The 20,657-nt window shown below is 57.8% G+C and overlaps 5 protein-coding genes across 5 annotated transcripts; 3 read left to right on the forward strand and 2 right to left on the reverse strand.

Annotated features, from left to right (window-relative positions):
* Window positions 1–298: 298 nt before the first annotated feature.
* On the reverse strand, window positions 299–1,836 carry GCG54_00004180 (Velvet complex subunit 2; the record flags this gene model as incomplete). Its single annotated transcript, XM_045404234.1, has 5 exons — window positions 299–560; window positions 609–885; window positions 938–1,191; window positions 1,244–1,288; window positions 1,388–1,836. The coding sequence occupies 5 exons, from the start codon at window positions 1,834–1,836 to the stop codon at window positions 299–301; spliced, it is 1,287 nt and encodes a 428-aa protein (XP_045264069.1).
* Window positions 1,837–8,721: 6,885 nt separating this feature from the next.
* Window positions 8,722–9,230, forward strand: GCG54_00004181 (uncharacterized protein; the record flags this gene model as incomplete). The annotated part of the gene is made up of 2 exons (XM_045404235.1): window positions 8,722–8,912; window positions 8,978–9,230. 2 exons carry the CDS (start codon window positions 8,722–8,724, stop codon window positions 9,228–9,230), a joined length of 444 nt encoding a protein of 147 aa, XP_045264070.1.
* Window positions 9,231–9,693: 463 nt separating this feature from the next.
* GCG54_00004182 (Uroporphyrinogen decarboxylase) lies at window positions 9,694–11,022 on the reverse strand (the record flags this gene model as incomplete). Its single annotated transcript, XM_045404236.1, has 5 exons — window positions 9,694–9,767; window positions 9,827–10,217; window positions 10,272–10,807; window positions 10,871–10,912; window positions 10,968–11,022. The coding sequence occupies 5 exons, from the start codon at window positions 11,020–11,022 to the stop codon at window positions 9,694–9,696; spliced, it is 1,098 nt and encodes a 365-aa protein (XP_045264071.1).
* Window positions 11,023–11,440: 418 nt separating this feature from the next.
* On the forward strand, window positions 11,441–13,570 carry GCG54_00004183 (uncharacterized protein; the record flags this gene model as incomplete). The annotated part of the gene is made up of 1 exon (XM_045404237.1): window positions 11,441–13,570. One exon carries the CDS (start codon window positions 11,441–11,443, stop codon window positions 13,568–13,570), a length of 2,130 nt encoding a protein of 709 aa, XP_045264072.1.
* A 3,665-nt stretch (window positions 13,571–17,235) lies between these two features.
* GCG54_00004184 (putative transcriptional regulatory protein) lies at window positions 17,236–20,335 on the forward strand (the record flags this gene model as incomplete). The annotated part of the gene is made up of 4 exons (XM_045404238.1): window positions 17,236–18,051; window positions 18,108–18,809; window positions 18,863–20,152; window positions 20,207–20,335. 4 exons carry the CDS (start codon window positions 17,236–17,238, stop codon window positions 20,333–20,335), a joined length of 2,937 nt encoding a protein of 978 aa, XP_045264073.1.
* Window positions 20,336–20,657: the final 322 nt, after the last annotated feature.

A 20,657-nucleotide genomic window follows, 5' to 3' on the forward strand; every position in this document is an offset into this window, starting at 1 on the left:
GGCATTAAATAAAAGAACCTCGCAACGCAGCAGCAATGGCTCAACGTTCAAAATAAAGGCGCTCTAAATGAATAGGGATTTTTATACTAAATTCCTCAACGGGAAGAGTGCTAACCAAAATACCCAGGCACTTGAGATTGTGCAAAAATGTCCACATGTCGGTAGCCTCTTCTTCCCCGGGCTTGCCTCGTTACTAGAGCTGCGCTTCGTGCCCATTCAACGCAACATTACTTCATCGCGCGTACGTACTCCCATATCGCGCGGAAGGATGGCCTGGGTGATGCGACGGCCCACCCTTTTAAAACTCCTCGTCCTCTTCGTTGTTCTTCTTGCCGTCCGAAGGACCATCCTTCCTGATGGGAATCTTGATGCCTTGATGAGCAAAACACTTGCTCAGAGGGGTGCTTTCGCACACTCCGGGGAACTTCTTGGCAGAGTAGACCTGGAACACGTCGCTCCAGCATTGAGCAAGCACGTTGCTCTTGCCCATGTTGACCAAAGAGCCAGCTGCGGAGGGCTGCCCGGCGCGCTTCGCCACACTCACAAACGAGAACCTCAAGCTTCGACAGGTTAGCAGAGTGCAGGATACCTTCTGCGAGCGCACTTACCGGAAAAGACCCTCAGTCCTGACGCTCAGATCCTGCATGACAAACCAGATACCGACATTGTCCTCCGTGTCGCTGAGGCGGAATGCGCTAGACGCCAGGCTGCCGATAAGATTTCTGGTGAACATGCCCTGGGGCTGGTTTGTCGCCATCGACATGGACTGGCGATGTCCGTACGTCATGTCAGCCTGCGATGGCACGGTGCTGGCGGCATGGTTCGGGAAATATTGAGTGGGGGGCGCAAACGAGGCATTGGTAGACGTGTATGCAGTCGGAGGAGCTGTTTCCTATGTCAGCACGTGAACTGATGTAGCTGGCCGCGAGAAACCTACGCTGGTACCCTTGGTACCCTGGAATCGGCGGGGGCTGCTGCTGCTGGCCATACGCAGGACCGGCCGCGTAGCCAGGTATCAGGTCCGCGTACGGAGGCATGCCCGGGGGGTCTTGCCTGAGCGTGTGGAAGGGAGTCGGGGTTGTGGTAGAAATGGAGGCCGTTGTGCTCGAGTGCCTGACGAGGTTCACCTCGTGCTGTGCCTTCTCGTCCCACAGGTCGACATTGATGATGAAATGCCCATGCTCGACCTCGCTGTCAGATTGTCAGTGCAATGTCCACCTTGGAACACGCAGGGCCAACTAACTTTACACTGAACTCGCGACCGGTTTCGGGGTTGAAGACCTTTACTCTGATACACGGCGGAGGGGTGATGGGGCGGCGGTCCTGTCGAGACGAAGCATCAGCACAAGTGTCGACGACGGCAAGTGTTCCACAGGGGCTTGCTTACCTTGTCACCGAATCCGCACATGCGCGCTCGCTGGGGTTGCTGGACAACCACGAGCCTGGACTTTGTAAGCAGAGGACCTCGCGGGATTTGCTCGGACGCTTGACGAACTCATATTGCCTGCCCAGGTCGTCTGTCCTGGAGAAAGAGGGGGGCTGGCCCTGGCTGGCGGAAGTCGAGGCGGCGGGGCCAGAAGAGACGGCGGGAGGGTGTTGAGGAGGGACACCGTTGGGAGGCATATTAGAAGGTACTGGCGCGGGAGGCGGGAAAGACATGGGAGGAAGCTGTGGGATCTGACTCGAGGGATGAGCATGATGCGGATGCTGCTGGGGGTGCTGTGGGTGATGTTGCTGGTGAGGAGGAGGAAGCTGTTGTTGAGCATAGGGGTTCGGGGGCATATGCTGCTGATGGTGGTAGCCACCAGAGGCGGGATGTTGCTGGTCGTAGTTCATGGTTTCGGCGGTTCTTTGCGAAGCTCGATCGTGGGTTCTCGTCACGGAGCGGAAGTTGGGGGCGAGAGCGGCAGAAGAAAGTTACCGCAGGCCACGGCTACGTTACACGCCGGGTTAGCAAAGCGCGGAATAACTGCGGGATACGGACGCGGGCTCGGGAAGAAGATTGTGCAGCAACAGCAGCAGCAAGAGGGGGACTGCACGGTACCTAGCGGGATGGACTGCCAGACTCGAGAGAAGCGTGGTTCCGTGTCTCGAGAAAATATGGTGGTCGAGGAAGGAAACGGGTCAGGGCAGCCGGGTTCGTTATAAAGGACGGGATGTTTTAGGTTCCCAAGGTGCTCGAGCTTTGGAGGTGCAGGTGCATAGAGGCCGCAGGTGCAGTACCGCAGGACGCTTTCTTCGGTACCGCAGGAAAGTGGAAGGAAGGCAGCAACCCAAGGAAGGCCGAACAAGGTTGCACATGCGTAAGGGTACGAGCATGGACGGACAAGGGAGCTCGACAAAATTGAGCAGCTACCGACGCAAGTCACTGGGCAATTGGAGATGGGAAATGGGGGAGAGAGAGGGCACTCTGGCCGGAGGAGGGGTGCAAATGGTGGTCTGTGTGCACCTTCCTGGTTGTGGGCGGGCATGGGGTGGGTCTGCGGCTACCTTACCTTACAGTGTAATGGAGGTACCTGCCGGGTACACTGACTGGCTCTCCGTCACCTCACAGTCTACACTCACTGTAGGTCCGGCCCGCGAGCACGTCTCGAGAGAAGAACAACAGAAAGAAGAGGTGCAGTAAGACTTAGAAGCAAAGGCGTTCTTGACACTGACACCGACACTAGCACGGCACGACATCACGACACGACACGGCGCCGCCTTGCAATACCGCAGCACGCTCGGGTGGTGGCGGCAACGCAGAAAGACAGGTCGAGTATGTCTTGCACGGTTGGGCGGGCGGGATGGCAGGCGGCAGACCAGCACCAGGGCTTGCAGGGTCCCAGGTGCTCCCAGACCAAGGGAGGGGGGCCCCATCCATGGATTGGATCGCTGCCAGCTGATTGATGTTGTACCTCTGCGCGGTTGTCACATTCACAGCACAGTCCAGTACAGTACAGTCCGCAGGTCGTCGGGTCGGTGCCTTTGGTTTGGGACTCTTGGTTGAGCGACCGCCATGTGTCTGTCGTGTGCTGTCGTGCCGGTGCTGTGCTCGTGCTGTACATCATGCCCACGGGTTCCGTGGTTGGGCAGAGCAAAAGAGTCGACGTCGCCTTCCTCCGCCCTCGTACATGAGACAAACCGCCATTATTCTTTTTTGGCAAACGCTCGTCGATGCAGATATACCGACGGTTTGTGCGGCAGCCCACTTTGGGTGGACGACTGGTATCGACCGCCATTAACACGACCGCCAGCGCGGGGTTTACCTGTGCCTGTCCGTACATACAGATCACTGGGCATTGGGTCTCGCTCTCACTGGCGCCGGCTCCTTCCATCCCTCTTTGCTTTTTTCCCTGAACGAACTCTGCAGTATGGAGTGCCAGGGTTGCCGTCGCGGTGGATACGAGCGATGCGCGATGCGCGGTGCTAGAGTGCGGAACGGGTGATGGGCCATGGCCCGCCATCCTCTGCGTTTTTAACATCCGCCGGCCTCTGGCTCTAGCATCCGCAGGCTGCACGAATAGAGTAGACGAGCGAGCCTCTTGCCTCCTTCTCCCGGGTGGGTAACGTACCCATGGACATAGTCACCTTGCCATGCCACCTCGTCAACTCGTCCACACGCAGTGCAAAGACACGATGCCATGTTCCAGGACGCCTGCTTCATTCTACGGGGACCTCGGATACTGACAATGCGGACGGAGCCAGCCCCTTCCTCCTGGGGCTCTTTGTTTTTCCTATTGTTCTCTCCTCTCGACATGACGAGCCTGTGCTGTGTGTCTGAGTACAGGGCCCCGCTGGCACTTTGCAGCATTGCCGGTACCTTACAAGCGCAGAACATGGAACAGCAGCTAGCGACGGGGCAGGCAAAAAATTCGACAAGGATCAGGTATGCCAAAGCCAGCTCAGATCAGAGACACCCTAAGGTAAGGTACTTTGGACTTCATTATTACCTTCCCAAGATCATCCATCACCTCGCGGCGGGGATTCACTAATGCGTACCTGATTGCAGTTCTGAACGACCCATCGGCGACCAGCTTGATGCCCGAACATCGCCAGTCTCGGATGGCAGACGTATCCTTTCCAATGCAGGACGCCTGCTCTGCAGCTCAACTCATCCGTCGTCCTCCTAGAAAAATCCGTCGACCCGTGTGTTACCACACACATGCCACACTTCCGTCCCGTCTGGCACCCCGCCTGTCGCATCTACCCACAATGTCTTGGATCTGACCTCGTTCGAAAACATGGCAGCTTGGAGTTAACCTCCCGTCCGTCAACCGCCTCGTGTCGTTCGTCTCTGGCCAGCTTTGCTTTCCATGACACGAACGCGCGAGGCCGGGCAACAAGAGTCGGCCACTCATGCCGAAACCAGACAGGTCGAGCGGCCCCCCTCCTTCGTCATCCCGCCCAACAGCCACCCCAACCCGACACAATGGTCCACGAACCATTTCCGCGCCCATGTATCGGTCCCGACCTTAGTAGCAGGCCTACTCTATGCCAAACCATTCCCTCGGTGCCCATTGACACAACCCGACTCCCCGACGCCTGCTCGGCGCATTGCTTCAGCCGCACCTCCTCCTGTCTCGCAGAAGAAGGGGGGAGGGGGCGCGCCACCCAGGCCTGCCCGTTGACCACTGGGAGCTCCTCCGTGCCACAGCTCACCCTTGACAACTGACAGCGCCCACCTGGCCACGGTCGTCCTCTCGCTAGCCCGTGAAAGCAAACTTCCATATCGGGTCGTTTCTGGGTGATTTGGTGCAAATCAAAAGCGTATCTCCCATTCGTACGCCAGCCATCCGCACCCGGCCGGAACCTCACCTGCAGTATCCCCGCCTGTTGTGTTACCCATCGTATGCCATCTGCCTCTCCTCCATTGGCTGAACCGTTCAACGTCCTTTTGTTCGCTCCGCGTCGGTCAGAAGCAACAACCGGATGCCATGGCATCTGCTCATCTTCCCCTGTTGTCAGAGTCCTCAAGCCATGTCCCTGGAGCGAGCCTCCCGAATTGCGGTGTGAAAGCTGTGGTCTATGCGCAAGACCTTCCGATGCGTTGCGCCTTTTGCCGTTTCCTGTCAAATATTACGCTGTGGCTTCGGAATAGCACTCATGCTGCCAGGCTCGGTTTCTGGCTGTGTTGGCCAAGCCGGCTTTCCGCCTTGTCTCCAGCCACGGCACCCAGCTTGACAGCTAGCTGGCACCCTTGTCCTTTGACAAACAAGTGTGAGCACGCTCCTCGAGACCATCAGAGCGACTTCTCTATCGGGGCCGTTTGACGTCTATCAAAGGAAGCCCTGGGGTCATAAGACCTTGTGATAATGCATCCAGGCTGCTCGTCGTTTCTTAACATCTTCCGCCTACTGCAGCCATGAGTTGCGACGTTGTAATACCCAGTCCATCTCGGCCGGCAAGGCAGGATGCCACAACCTCTCGGCTACGAAGCATCCGCCATTCGCAAGAGCGGTCGTGGCCACCGAAAGGCCGGAACACATACCAACCCGATTTCTTTGTACTAGATAAACGCATGGTCGAACACGAGACAGCAATTCTCTCATGAATATCAAGAATCCACCGGCGCAACGAGTGCGTATGGACTGGCACCGAGATTATTATCGACGATCTCACGACCTCCTGGCCACATTCAGTCCGCTTCTCGGCACCTGAGCCAAAGCCGGTAGATGATGCAGGCACACGTCGTAGACGCGAGGTGGATAATCAGGGGACCTTGTCCTAACGACAGACAAGGTCTAGGGCACCCGGAGGTGATCCGGTTGCCGCGCTAGCACGGGCGTGGGCCCTCTCCATGATGTGCGCTCGCCTGGCTGTTCGTCTGAAGTGCGAGGTTCATCTCGGATAAAGAGGCAAGACAATGCCGTTCAACCTGTCTGCAGGCTCAAAGTCCCCGGAGTTGTCAGAGTCTGCGCCTCATCTCTCATCTGAACCGCCAAGGTGTCCAGGAACAGAGCAACCATTCAAACGAAACGGCATGGTCGTATCCAAAGTCAAGATCTAGTCGTGACGTCAAACGGCTCAACCGAACAGAACCCTATGCATAGCCAGTGCTTATACTCACAGTCACCACCTTGGGTTGCAAGGGATGAAGTCGTAACCATGGCACTACAGTTAGTTCCCTAATGGAACAGACTTGCCCGGGCTCTGAGTTGTTCTAGTATGAAAGCTTGATCCTCCCGCCTAGCATCCCTACGCGCCTGTCTTTAGCGGTAGGCAGTCTTAGAGACCAGATTGGCTTGAATAGCTCGAATGACAATGGGACCAACAGTCTTCGGCGTCACCTCGGCTCCGGGCCATCGCATCTCAAGCATTTGGATACCCTCGGGGCTAGGAAGAGTCTGCTGAATGCGCGTCATCCACAGGAATTCGCCATCAGAGTTTATTCGCAGATGCAGATCGCCGTTTGCCGAGGTGTCAAAAAAGGACGCCAGCGGCAATGCCCGCGCGCATGGTAAACTTTTTTTTTTCTCTTTTTTTTTTCCGCCGCAACAGACCAACCAGATTTCCAGGATTGCCACCGCCGGCTCTTCAGATGGTCTCAATTCGAGATGGGCCAATCATTGAGGGAGACTTTACTCTTTCCGGGCCAAATCTTGCATTCAAGGTTGTCTGGATGCCAGGACGACACCCTTTGACATCTCAGGCACCGGTTCCTGCGGCATTCATTGGACTGACAAGAACCAGAGGGCATCGGTCTAAGCAGGGGCAATAGGGCAAAGGTCAAGAGAAGAGCCGTGGCGCTCTGCTCGAGGCTTGTGTTGGCACGGGTTTGGAGATGACCGACTGATGTGAAAAGGCCGAGATGTGACTGGCTTGAGCAATCTGCAATGTCTCGATGTTTGGACGAAAATCCGGGGTGCATTCTTACCAGTCACAATCCTGCACCAGTTTCAGCCTGGCGGAGCATTCGCAGAGCCCAAAAACGATTGCAATGAGGCAGACGTCACTGCTGCCCAGACGAGTTACGGCGCTTTCAAACGACACGGCATCGTCTGGTTTTTCTTTACTCGGGCAATTCGAATTGAGTCTGCCGTCCATCGGCTCTGGGGCAGCGCCGAGGGCCGGCAGACAAACCTGCCGCGGTGGCCAGAGGCAAAGGAGACGGAGCACAAGTCTGCCGGCGTGGATCCAATGGCAGGTTTTTCACCCTCGTGCCCATGCCAAGCACGTAGTCGCTTTGCGATCAATGTGCGCATACAGACTCCAGACCTCCCGCCTGGGAACGTTACAGCCGGCTGGGAGGAATCACCAACACCAGGTCACAAGACCATCGGACGAGGCCGCAGCTCTGCTGCGTTGAATAGAGCAACCCGGGGAACCTGAAGCCCTGCTGCTGCCGCCAATTGCCGCTGGTTCCAGACCCGACACAACGTGCAGCAACAGCAACAATATCTCTCAAAGTCGCACTTTCAACCGCTTGCACGCCTTGATTCCTTTCGAAGTGTGCACAACTCGGCCAGTCACATAAAGGCCTTGCCAGCCTCGTTCTCTGCATCTCCGCCTCGCAATCTAGTTTCAACGTCAACCTCGCGAACCGAGAACAAGGAGAGACGTTCGTCGCTGGGAAAAGTCCACATCCACCCCGCGTGTTTGCCATGGCCTAGAGCCGGCGGTTCGCAGATTGCGATCAAGTGGCACGCGCAGCTTGAATGACACCACCAGCGACCTTGCCTATCCCAGACAAGGCGGAGCTTTGGGGTCCAGAGCAGAGGGCCAGGGACCAAAAGACCCCTCGGGAGGGCGAGTGCTTGGGGCCGGGCTGGGAAGAGGGTGCTGTCGTGCCTGTCGGTTCAGCGGGTGCGTGGTGTTTTTGGCTGGATGTCGTTATTTTCATTACGTTTTGGTTTGTCAATGACTGGCTCCCCGGCCCCCGCGGTTTCTTCAAACGTCCACACTCCCTGCCAGCCAGCGCGGCCGATGCCTCTGGCCTCTCAACCGCTGCAAAACCTCCCGGCAACAGGCTCTCTGTCTTTTCCCCTCTTTCTCTCCTCGCCCATGTGCCATTGTGTTCTCTGCAGGTATCCACTGCAGAAAATGCAAACTGGGGGGAAAGAAAAACCAAGCCGACATGTTGTCCATGTCCAGGCTAAACATCACCGAGACCGTGCCCCTGGTGTGGAGAAAGCCACTTGAGCCAAGGCCCCAAAACCAAGAGGGAAAGAAAAAATATTTCGGTGACCTTGTGATCACTTGTTGGCGCAACCTACGTCAGGCTGGAGGAGCAGGCCAAGGATGTGCTTACGCCGTACATGGGAAAGGTCGCGCAACATCTGCTTGCGGCCATGACCGAGATGCCAATGCCAATGCCAATGCCATCCTTGCCTCCCTCCTCCTCCCACCACCACCACCAAACGAAGCTTAAACAAAGACCGAGTAAAACTGCCTGCTGCTGTGCCTCCACGTTCCTATTTAAGTCCTTTGTCTCCCGTCCGTCGTGCCCGCCGGTGCCCTACCCACCCGTATTGCACTGTCATCAGAATTTGATTCCAGGAGTTCCAGTGTTCCTGCGTTGTCGTCTTGCCATCAACTCTTGAACCACACCGCATCGATCGCCTTCTGTCCCGAGAAACGCTCCCCGCGCTCTTGTCATCCCTCGCCCCGGTCTTACTCCGACCCACGCCCGGCTCATCGACGACTCATACATACCTCCCCAGGCGAACGACTTGCGCGTCGCAAAAGCGACTCGGCAGACACCAAGCCCAAAAACCACACATTTCCTCGCACATCCTCACAATGCTTGCCTCCCACGGCCGCGGCGGTGCCGGCAACATGGCCGACAGCACCAAGTCGCCCAAGGTCACCCCCAAGGACCTCGAGACCCCGACCCTCAAGACCTCCGTCGTCACCACCGGCCGCGGCGGCTCTGGCAACATGGCCAAGAACGCCGACCCCTACGAGACCCGTCTGCGCCAGGACGTTGAGGGGTGAGTCCCATCCGTCACTTTTGCCCGCAAGAAGCAGCCTTGTGTCTAATATGCTCCCCTCACAGCGTCCCCCGCCGAGAGAGCAACGGCGCCACCCACTACGGCCGTGGAGGCGCCGCCAACGTCTTCAAGACCGGCTCCGAGGAGGAGGCCGCCGCGAAGAAGGCCAAGGCCGAGGCGACGGCCGCCGTCGAGGACGACGAGTCTTCGCTGCGCAAGACGCCTTCGCCCACCGGCGGCCGCCGCAGCCCCGAGGACGGCAACGGCCTCGCCGCCAAGGGCAAGCAGTGGCTCAACAACCTGACCAAGAAGGCATAAGTGCCTGTTCTTCTCTATTTCTTTTCATGCACAGCTTTTCAGGCGATTATGACAATGGCCCGTACGACTTATTCACCCCTTCTGGGGACGGGTCATGCACATTGGCGACGGAGTTTTGGGACTGGAAACAGGGAAGAACACCGAAATTGGTCTCCCTGGGGCGTTTGGAACGGGCAACGAAAAACGTTGAAACGACACAAAAAAAGTTTACGATACCATATTCAGCTATTCGATGAAACCAAGGGGCGGAAAGGAAAAGCAAAACATTCATGTCATCACTTCTCTCGTTTAAAGGCATCCCATGCTGTCCACACATTGCCCTGAGATGCGATTTTTGGTCTATACCTATCCCGTCTCTAGTAAGACCAGTAGAGATGTGCCCCTCCCAGACGAACACCTTTTATACGCCCGTGACATCTCATTCGAATAATGATGCATGCGTGCTTCCGTAACCAAACACCTTTTAATTCTTCGTCAGACGGTGGATCTCAGACAGATAGAATCTGAGGTCTTCGGGGTTGACACCCGGAGTGATGCCTGCCGAGTATTAGTTACGCTCGTTCTTCTTTTGCAACGCAGCGCGTGTATTGACTCACCATGTCCTAGGTTGGCGATCCACCCCTTCTTTTGGCCCCAGAAGCCATTGACCATTTCCTCGACCGCCTTGGTGATGTTCTCGTGGGTGCCGTAGAGGACGCCGGGGTCGGCGTTGCCCTGGAACGTGATGCGCCTGTCGCCGCGGATCTTGACGGCGTCGGCAGGGCTCTGCATCCAGTCGAGACCGACGACGTCGTAGCCGATGTCGCAGACCGTGTTGAGGGCATGCCAGCAACCCTTGGGGAAGACGGTCATGGGCACGCGCTCGAGGTTCATCTCCTGCAGCTTCTTGGGGAGGTTGGCGGAGATGTAGGAGAGGTAAGGCTTGCTGAACTCCTCAAAGGCAGCCGGGCCGAGCTCGCCAGCCCACGAGTCAAAGACCATGATGCTCTGGGACAGTTGTCAGTCGCAAGGGAGACGTCGCAATGTGGGGAAAGGACATACCTGGGCTCCGGCCTTGACTTGCAGGGCGAGGTACTCAACACAGACCTCGGCAATCTTCTGCAGCAGTTTCTTGGACTCCTCGGGGTATCTGTAGATCCACGTCTTGCTGTGGATGAAAAGCTTGGTGCCGCCACCCTCGACCATGTAGCAGAACAGCGTCCACGGGGCGCCGCAGAAGCCAATCAGGGGCACGCGACCGGCGAGCTTCTTGCGGGTGAGGGTGATGGCCTTGTATACGTAGTCGAGCTCGGCGGCGACGTCAACGTTCTTGGCCATGACTTGCTCGTACTGGCCGTCCGTAGGGCTCTTCAGAGGGTCGGGGAAGTGCGGTCCCTTCTTGTCGACCATCTCAACGGTCATGCCGAGGGCCTGGGGAACGACGAGGATATCGCTGAAGATGATGGCAGCATCGAGGAGACCGGCGAAGCGCTCGATGGGCTGCAGGGTCAATGTGCTGGCAATCTCGGGATCGCGGCAGCAGGCGAAGAAGTCGCGGTTGCCCTTGGCCTCGTGGTACTCGGGGAGATAACGACCGGCTGTATGGAGTAAGCTGCTGTCTTTTCTTCGTTGTCTACGGTGCTGGTCGGAGGTGTCCTTACCTTGCCGCATGATCCAGCATGGCGGGCGCTCGACCGTCTCGCCTGTGTCGTACTGTTAGTCTGCGTCCACTTGCAGCGACTGGGTGTTTTTGCTTACCGCGGGCTGCCCGCAGAAGCAGGTCGTTCTTCAATGGCTCAAATGTCAACTCCATCTTGTCTGGTCGGCCGGCGTCTGTGATGTCTGGATGTGCCGGTGTAGATCCTCTCTCGATGCAAGATGCCCCGCGTAATCCGCGACCGCTGGAAAACCCCGCCAAAGCTTCCCCCCCTGTCCAGTCGCAGGGCGTCGCCGAGGTAGCCGGCCGGAGCGGCTTAGCCACACCCGACCGCACTGAGGTCGTGGCTGCAACGAACAGTGGGCCGGCGAATACAAGCTCTTCCAAACTTGCTGACCTCCCTGCGAATTTGACCCCCCACGACACAGCGATTCAAACGCGCCAAAGCGACCCAATTGACCGCCAAATCCGCGTCCGAATCGACTGGACGCTGCCGACCTTGCTCGCTAGGGATGGAACAGACGCATTAGGATCCATCAGTCAATGAATAGTCGGATGCGAAGTGAGCGTCCCGATGTCCTCCCGACCGACGGCGCGCTGCACCCGAGCCGTCCAGCAGCTTCGAGCACCAACAGAAGCCATATGGATCACGGATGGGCTGCTCACGAGCGCCTTTGAGCGATACTGCCATGTATCGCACCTCGCGCGACGGAACTCGAGCTCCACCCCTGGCCCGCTGGAGAGCAGGAAGCGGCTTGGGAAGCGGAAGATGACGGCCATGTACCTCGATCACCAGTCGACCTTGCCGCCCTGGGCTATGGAATTCCCCGTCGACCTCAGCAAGTGGAAGTGGCAGCCGCCGACTCTTCGTCAGTCGAGCGGGGACAACGATCTGCACGTTGAGAAAGACCGGCCGGCGCCAGCAGAGTCGACTACACCATGGATGGTGATACAGAAGATGATGGGGACCTTTGCCGGTGAAGAAAAAGCCCAAGAAGACGACGGGAGGGAAACTATACCGGCCGACCCCCTTATGGAAAGGCTCTCGCAAGCTCGATCGGCCGTTGCTGCCTCTACACGGCAAGCGATGGACCCGGCATTTTGGAGCTTCACGCGGCACCTTGAGCAGGACATCAAGTCGGGCGCACTGGATTCCGATGCGGTGGTGATGGCTGTCTCGACATTCCCACAGTCCCTCGCCAACGCAGAAGCCGACCGGCGGGTCGTGCGCACTGCCATTGGGGAATTCCTCTCGGCCGTGGTCAGCGGCATCAAATCGTCCAGTCGTTGCGGCGCTGCGGATTTCAAAGACACTTTCTGGAACCAAGTCCTAATACAGACATCTCAGCTGCGCGAGGGAAGCACAAAGCTATCGCTGTTTCAAACCATACTCGATGCGATTCCTCTCTCCTACATCGACGATGTCCACGAGGGCGTTGTTGCGGCAGTGCAAAGCCTAGTCGCCCGCGGAAAGTGGCGCACGCGGGCCGCGGACATTGGCGTCGCGCTCCGCAGACTATCTCCCGAGGACCACAACGCACTGCTCGGCAAGTTGGAAACTGCCATTCACGAAAGTTTGAGAAAGACTCAGAAGCAGACGCTTCAACTACTTTGGTTGCAGATCTTGGCGCACATGCCGCTGGTAGGGCAGGACTACCTGCTGGACGCTTGCGTCAGATCGGCCTACTTCGATCGGTGTTTGCTTGGGTCCGCCGGCCGAGATCTCAGCGAGCTCCTCTATGACCAATGGACGAGCCGCGGGTATCTGCAGTATCATGGACCGGAGGTTGCTGAATGGAAACGCGTCTCCGGCGGCCGTCCTGAGCTCAGTCTGGCCGCGCTGGTCGTCAAAATCGGCTATAACACCCCCGTCGATTACATCGCCAAGGGCGTGTGGATCCTGCTGAGCCTACTGAAATTCTTGCGTCGCTTCGGGCGTCAGGAGGACCTGTTTGATTCCATGCGAGCTTTCTGTCAAGTGGCCACACGCCTCCCTATTGTTCCGTTCTCGCTGCTGGCCAAGGCGGCCGGCGATCACCGTTTTGCTCTTACCACACTTTCGATGTTAGAGAACCGTGCGGATCAGCTGGATGGCAAAAAGCGGCAATGGTGGCAGTGGTTGCCCCAATCCAAAAGGGACCACCAGATCCTCAAACAATGGGATTGGAAGGCCTGGCCGCGCTACGTGGAGGGCATGATCAAGGATGAGTCCATCAACCCCGCCGTCGTCTGGAAGGTGGTACGCAGTGGGGCCGTGGCCGACTTTCGGTGGAAGACCGACTGGCGCCGGGTCGATACACGGAAGAACGTAGAACGACAGCTGCCGTACAAGCGGCGTTTGGCAGAGGCAGAGCGATGGAGGAAGACGAGGATCGAGCTGATTCAGAATATGGCTGTCTGGTTTTCAGAGGCAGAACATCTCACTGACAGCATCATACTACGTAACGTGGGGCGGTGCGTTACGTGGCTCAGGGCACACGAGGTCGAGCTGGAGCGCAGGGTGGTCTTGGCGGTGGTGACGGTAGGCTTGCGGGAGCTCAAGAGGTGCGAGCCTGGGAGGACGCGTCGGATATCCTGGGTGTTGGACATTATCGAGGAGCACGGAGGGGAGAAGGAGAGGCGGCTTGTTGCTCGAAGGCTGCAACGGTGGAGGGAGGCCAACGTTGCCTCGGGCGCGCGTGCGGAGGAAGCGAAATCAGGGTAGCAGGGTCTCGTCGGAGGATGGAACACACTGTGAAGTCATGTGTGTTCCCCCCAATCAGGCGTCCATGAAGGGAATTTGAGACGTTGAGACATGGGGCCTGGGGCATCGAGTCTAGCGCTGCGAGTCCACGGCAGTGGTGCCTGAAGGGAGGCCCTCCCAAGCTGAGACACGAGAGAGTGCAGAGTTGCAAAGAAGAGGCGTACTAGCGCAATGTACGGAATTCTGCAATGAACATGTTTCGCGTCGGGAGAACATTCGTTCGCCACGAGGCATCATGGGCCGGAGCGGCAGAGCGGTTGATGGTGGATGGTGTATGATGCGAAACATGGCAACGAAGATTCCGGCATTGGAATCTATTCAGTCATTGAAGCGGAGGACCACCATCGGCCGGGCCCGAGGAGAAAGTGCGCTGGATGTCTCTGCCGCATGCGTACGGCGAGAGTGTCGTGACCCCCATTGGAACCGCCCACCGGATAGCACCCACAAAACCCTTTGTCTGTTGTGCTCTTGACTCTGATGTCTCTGGCCGGCCTCATGAGACAGGCCCAACTTTTTCCATCACCAAGGAAAACCTTGTTTGGGCGATGCGCGTGTTGCGTGTGGTGAGAACAATTGCAGCAGGCCGATCCGTCTCCCACGTGTTTGCGCGGGCGGGCGGGTAAAGGGCAAAACGAGACAAGCAACAAAAGAGACGAGATCAAGGGTTTGCCGCGCCGGCCAGACTCCGGAGGGTTAACCACGGTCATTTGCGGCCCAAAAGGCCAGGGTACGGGCTAAACGGTGTGGACAGTGGTCGGGTAGGTGGTGGCGGTGAAGCAGCAGAAAGGGGGCGAGCTGTGTGCAATCTGCTTGTATGTCTACCTAACCTAGGTATGTCTACCTAACCTAGGTATGTAATACACGGATAATGCAGCTCAAGTGTGTATACTGTGTGTTTGCTTGAAGCTGCGCCGACCAGGGGTTCACGACGAGGTTGCAAGGCAAGGCAAGGCCCCAGGCACAGAAACAGAAACAAGCAGACGTGAAAGAAGACGGCAAGTCGGAAGACTCGGGTGTGGCTCCAAGAGGCAAGTGCTGCTGCTACTGCATTGGGACGTCGAGGCTTAGCGTCCTCCTTGAGGCTCACTGTTCGCCGTGGAGGGTGTCTGTGGGTTTTGATAGGAGATGCTTCTAGACGGGGGTTTGGAATGGCTAGAAGGCAGATGGAAGCGGCATCGAGGGATCTGGTCCGTCTATCCAGCCCCTCTGGTACCGAGCAGCTGTTGGTTGCTGGGATGGCGGTCCTTCATCTTGGTAAGAAATATGGCCTATGCAACCAAATCTGAGGGCCAGAGCAAGTGATTGCAAGAAAGACCAACGTGCCGTGTCCTATGCCCGGTGGAGGTTTGTTGGAAGTGAAGGAGTGCGAGGTCCGCGGGGTGGGGGGGTGGNGGTGGAGGTTTGTTGGAAGTGAAGGAGTGCGAGGTCCGCGGGGTGGGGGGGTGGGGGGGTAACCAGGGGTGGTGGTGGGTGATGCAGCAAGCATTATTGGCGTATTCGGCCGAGGCATTCGGCGAGTCCAAGTACATAGCACATAGCCTGCTTGCCCGCTTGCCCACTAGGGCCATGGGCCAAGAGGTGCTGGGCCGCGGAGGGTCTCTCTCAAGGCGTAATTCTCCTCTTGCTTCTGATTATTACGTGCAGCGAGGATGGGGAAGATGAGCAAAGAAAAAGAAAAACCGAGTGGGATTGGCGCCAGTCGACGTTGCTTCGCGAGATGGATGACATCGAACTCGACTGACAATCGCTGTAAAGATAACCCTAGCTGGCGTTAGCTCACATGGCCTTATTAGATGGAGGTTGGGCCTGTATCGCCGTGGACAATGGGATTGGGCATTTCCCCATCCATGCAGCATGCACCACAAGTGCCCTGCGGAATGTTCCATTCAGATTTTGCAGAGACAGGCAGCAGTAGCAGGAGCGGTAGCAGCAGCTGCAGCCGCAGGACGAGACAGATCAACCCATCAACCCTGCTTATGCCTGTGTCTTGCTGTCTATCTGTCTGTCCATGTGTCCGTCTGCCTGCCCACTGTCTGTGTGTCGAAAGCGCGTACCTACACACATGGGGAGAGAGACACAGTGACGGAGAGAAAGAGAGAGAGAGAGAGAGAGAGAGAGAGAGAGAGAGAGAGAGAGAGAACTGAACAAGGAACAGAGACAGTGCCAGAGACACAGAGGCAGACCGAGACGGGCCGGTCACGACGAGACAAGACAACGATGAGCACGGCACGACTGGCGAGGATCAGGGACTCGAGACGGACAGGGCAAACGCCGCCGCCAGGCCAGGGCTCGGCAACTAGGAAACTACCTCACGGATAGGGCGCGGCACTGTCGAGGCCGGGGCAGATAAGCTCTCGACCGATGCGTCGATGCTTCGACAGCGCGCAGGCACAGCATCATGTCCTTGACCTGTTTCCTCCAAGGCGCAGAAACTAGACGATTATCTCCGTTGACCTAACGTAAGGCCCCGTCGCCTCGAGCGCAGCGTGGAGGGACAGCAATAGAGGCCAGGCGAGAAGCAGATTAGCGAAGTCGGCGCTGGCGCTGAGGTGTGTGCCTGTTGCGTGATGTTGCGATGAACCATTCCCTTCGTGGAGGTGTGTCTTGGGCAGAGAGAAAGACGCCAGGGGGGGCCGAACCCCCGCATCCGGAAGTACTGGCTACCTTACCTCACCTACACTGCCCTCCCTCCCCACTGTGCGTGCGTGCTCACCTCACCTCCACTGTCACTTGTTGCTCACCTCGGGGTCGCGCCTCCAGACCCCACGAGGGACCCCTCGTCGCCCGCTGCCGCCAGGTAAGGAAGGTATCGCATACGCACACCCCTTGCACACCGTGCCTGTCTGTCTACCTACCTTCATCCCATCTTGTTCCTGCTGCTGCTCCTCGTCCTCTGTTCGTCCGTTGTTGGACACGGCGTAGCGCGGCGCACAAATCCAAATCCAGTTGCAAATCCACGACACCCCGTCCTTTTTTTTTTTTTTTTTTTTTTGGCCTTTTGTGCCGGGAGGCGGAAGCTGCTGCTCATTCTTCTTCCTCTTCTTCTGTACCTTACACTTACATGGATACATAGTCCTGTGTACACCCGCACTCCAACGCTCTCGAATCCTTCCACGTCCTCTTGCTCGAGTCCTCTCTCTCGACCGCCAACACATCCCACCAGGTACCTGCCAACACCACGCCAACCCAAACTCTTACACAACACCACCACCACTACGATCCGACTGCTCGACACCACCACAATCAAGCAGCCAGACCGGGGCCCAGTCTAAATAAAAATCACCTCCTGCATATTCCGCCCGCTCCTCCCACACGCACACACACACACACACACACACACACGCGCGCATACATCTCCGGCGACCACCCTGCTCCAAGTGGCCCTGCACATACAACAGCCCACGTCCTTTTTTACGTCCGTAACTCCCCCCGGACGACCCAGCCGATCCTCGACCGTTCCCAGTCTCTACCCTCTTTCGATCGCCATCTCGACCACGCCCAACGAATGACCGCGCTGTTTGTCTGTCGTCGAACCTTAACAGGAACTCATATCACCCTCCCTCGCACGCTCCGCCGTTGACAGAAAGACGACAAGTGACAGAACAAGACCGCCGACCAACCATCAAATGGACCAAGGCCATTATTCCGCTGCACGTCATGCGCCCGGTGCTTCCATCTACTCGGCCCAGGCATCGGGCCACCCTCACGCCTATCAACAGCTTCCGCATTCCCACCCACATCAGCACCACACTCACTCGCCCGTCAACCCTCACTCGCCGCCCCATGGCCAGCCACAGTATTACCCCATGAATCCTGTGAGCCCCTCCGCGCCCGGCCCCTCCATGGCAAGCCCGCGCGTACTTCCCAACTCAGATCTCATGCCCGGCCCTCCCCAGTCGCCCGGATCAGCAACATCCTCTGTGCCAGGTAAGACGGGTATGCCCGCCGGTGCTACCTCTCCCGGCGCCTCGGTCGCTGGCTCCGCCGTCAGCTCCAAGCCCATCCGCAGGCGCATGCGCATGATCACTTCCTGTCTCGAGTGCCGCCGCCGGAAGCTCAAGTGCAACAAGTCGCAACCATGCGTCAACTGCATGAAGTTCTCGCGCGACTGTGTCTACCTCAGTCCCAAGCTCGACGAGGCCAGCCAGCTTCGTCTGACAGAGATCAAGGAAAAGGTCGGCTCCTTGGAGCGCCAGTTGGAGCGCGACGTTGCAAAAACGACCTCCCGCGCTGCCCAGCAGCAAGCAATCCTGGCCGACGACGTCGAAGATGAGTTCGCCGAGGAGCGCGATCTCGAGCCCACGGACATGACGGCGCTCGATGTCACCTACGATGAAGATGCCGACGGCACAGACGATCTCATCGATCTCGGTGTTCAGGTTGGCCGCATGCGCATCACGGAGCGAATCGGCGGCCTTTCCAGACCTAGGATAGCAGAAGAGGTGCGTATTTCTACAGTCGCCCGAGTCCTGGACAACATTCTAACCGTAATTTGTAGATCTCTGCCGGGATTTCTGGTGGGCCTCCCGGCTCAGGAGGTCCTCCCGGCCCTCCTCCCATGGGGGCGATGGGAGGAGGCATGGGAGGCATGGGAGGCATGGGAGGCATGGGAGGAATGATGGGCGCCATGGGAGGAATGGGCGGGGCCGGACGTGGCGGGCCGCCCCGTGGTGGACCGCCCCCTGGGTATCCCGGTTTCCCCGGCCCACCGCCGGGCATGGATGCCATGTCCACCATCAGCGGAGGTTCCAACGGCTCACTACCCGACTTTTTGAGGCCGGGCGAGTCCTACATACCTCCCTCGAGCGGCTTCTTCTTTGGCCAGTCGGCCGAGGTGCAGTCTTTGGAGTCTTTGTTGCCCACGAGGGAAGCCGCGGACCGTCTTCTTCAACAATACTTCCACGCCGTCCATCCCGTTGCGAGATGCGTTCATCGCCCAACGTTTGAGAACGACTACCAGAGTTTCTGGGAGGAGATTTATAGCAACTATGAGCCGCGGCCGTCCACGCAGGCCATCATGTTCGCGGCGTGGTTCAGCGCCGCGGTAAGTATGGATGAGCAGGTGGTCTACCGCCTGTTCGGGGTCACCAAGGCGTCCTTGATCGACAGGCTCAAGGCCGCGACGGAGACTGCGCTGGGAAAAGCCAATTTTTTGAGAACGACGAGAGTCGAGACGATGCAGGCTTTCGTCATGTACATGGTGCGTCCTACCCCAATCGCTTTTGTGCTTGCGACTGCTGACTGGGCATGCAGCTTCCGCTGTGCAGAGCCGAGGTGTCCAGAGCTCACTCCGTGCTCGTGGGCGCCGCGGTGAGGATGGCAGAGTGTATGGGTCTGCACAGGGATGGAGAGACCTACGGGTTGAACCCCCTTGACACTCATGTGAGAAGGCTCATCTGGCACCAGCTGTGCTTCCTAGACATTCGCACGTGTGAGGCACAGGGCCCACGGCCCGCCATCCGCCGAGAAGACTACGACACCAAGCTTCCACTCAACTGCGAGGAGGACGAGCTCTACGCCACAGGCCCGCCTCCAGAGCCGGCAGAACGGTGGACCTCCACTCTGTTCTCCCTCATCCGGTTCGAGAGTAACGAGATGATGCGCATCATCTGGCTGGACCGTCGCAGGCTCGAGAGTCGGCGGACGACTCTGACTGCCGTTCTTACAAAGATTGAGAACTTTCGCAAGCGCATGCTGGACAAGTACGAGAAATACCTCGATGGTGACGTGCCTGTGCAACGGTACGCAAAGCTCGTGATGAACCTGCTCCTGTACCGTCTCTACGCCATGGTCCTGCACCCTTACCACGCCAACGCCAACAGTCCCATGCCGCATCGCCTCAACAACATCCTCATCATGTCGGGTATCATGATTATCGAAATATCCATACAGCTCGAGACTGCACCCCCATACCAGGATTGGGCCTGGTATCTGGGTGCTTACCAGCAGTTCCAGATCGCTTTGCTCCTGGCCACTGAAGTATACTACAGGCCCCAGAGTCGAGAAGCCCCTCGCATCTGGAACTGTCTGGACTACGTTTTCCAGACGGACCGTACTCTGCCGCCCGAGATCAAGGGTCTGCAAATCTTGGGCGAGATCATGAGCAAGACCTCCATCTACCAGGGCATGCGCAAGATGCGCGCGCCCACAGGAACATCACGCGCCGCCCCGAACAAGAATGCTGTGGGCGTCAAGAGCCCCACGATGCAACCCTCCCCTCAACAGTACCAGCAGAACGTGCCGATGGGTCTCAAGTCAGAGACCGGCATGGCAGCCGGCTTGCAACCGCCTACTCCTGTCAGCGGCGTCGGGTCTCCGGGGCTGGGGTCTCCGGGCGGCCCAGGAGGTCCTCCCGGAGGCCAAATGGGCGGTCCTCCGCCCAACATTGTCTTTGCGGGTGTCTCCAACGGCGAGGCGCTGTGGAGTGTGCAGCCGGTCACTGCGGACAGCCCGGAAAGCAGCTGCGACGGTGCAAGCGTTGCCGGACACAGGACGACGCAGGCGCCTATGAACATGGTGAACTCGCTCGAAGGCGTGGACTGGGTATGTCTTTTTTCTTCTGTCTTTGCAATGTCACGAAGCTAACTCATGGTGCAGGACATTATCAACAATCTGTTCCCGCATGACCCGAGCACTGGTGAGCTGAACATTTCCGGTTTCCACGACCCGAGTCTGGGCCTGAACGGGTTTCACTGGGGCCAACGACAGGCACTCGATCTTCATTGATACCATTTACTTTGAGCGACGACAAGCAAAAATGTCAGACATCCAACTCTGACATGTTGATTTACACATGCATATATAAGTACACATTTAGCACATACGTAATGCGCGGGGTCTGCATGTAGTTTACGAAACATAAAAGGACAATGACGGTTGGGATGTGTTTGCGCGCGATGTAGTGGTTGACAGAGTTTGTCCGAGGTTGCGATAATAGAGAAAAAGGGATACCGCGCAGGCTTGGAGTAGTCGTGTGTATGACAGAGAGAGGGTTGCTGGTAGAAGGCCGTCCGTGGCATCTAATGAAGAAGATCAAGGTCAAATATAC

This window comes from Colletotrichum gloeosporioides (assembly GCF_011800055.1).
Source record: "Colletotrichum gloeosporioides strain Lc1 chromosome Unknown consensus_48, whole genome shotgun sequence".
NCBI classification, from domain to species: Eukaryota; Fungi; Ascomycota; class Sordariomycetes; order Glomerellales; family Glomerellaceae; genus Colletotrichum; species Colletotrichum gloeosporioides.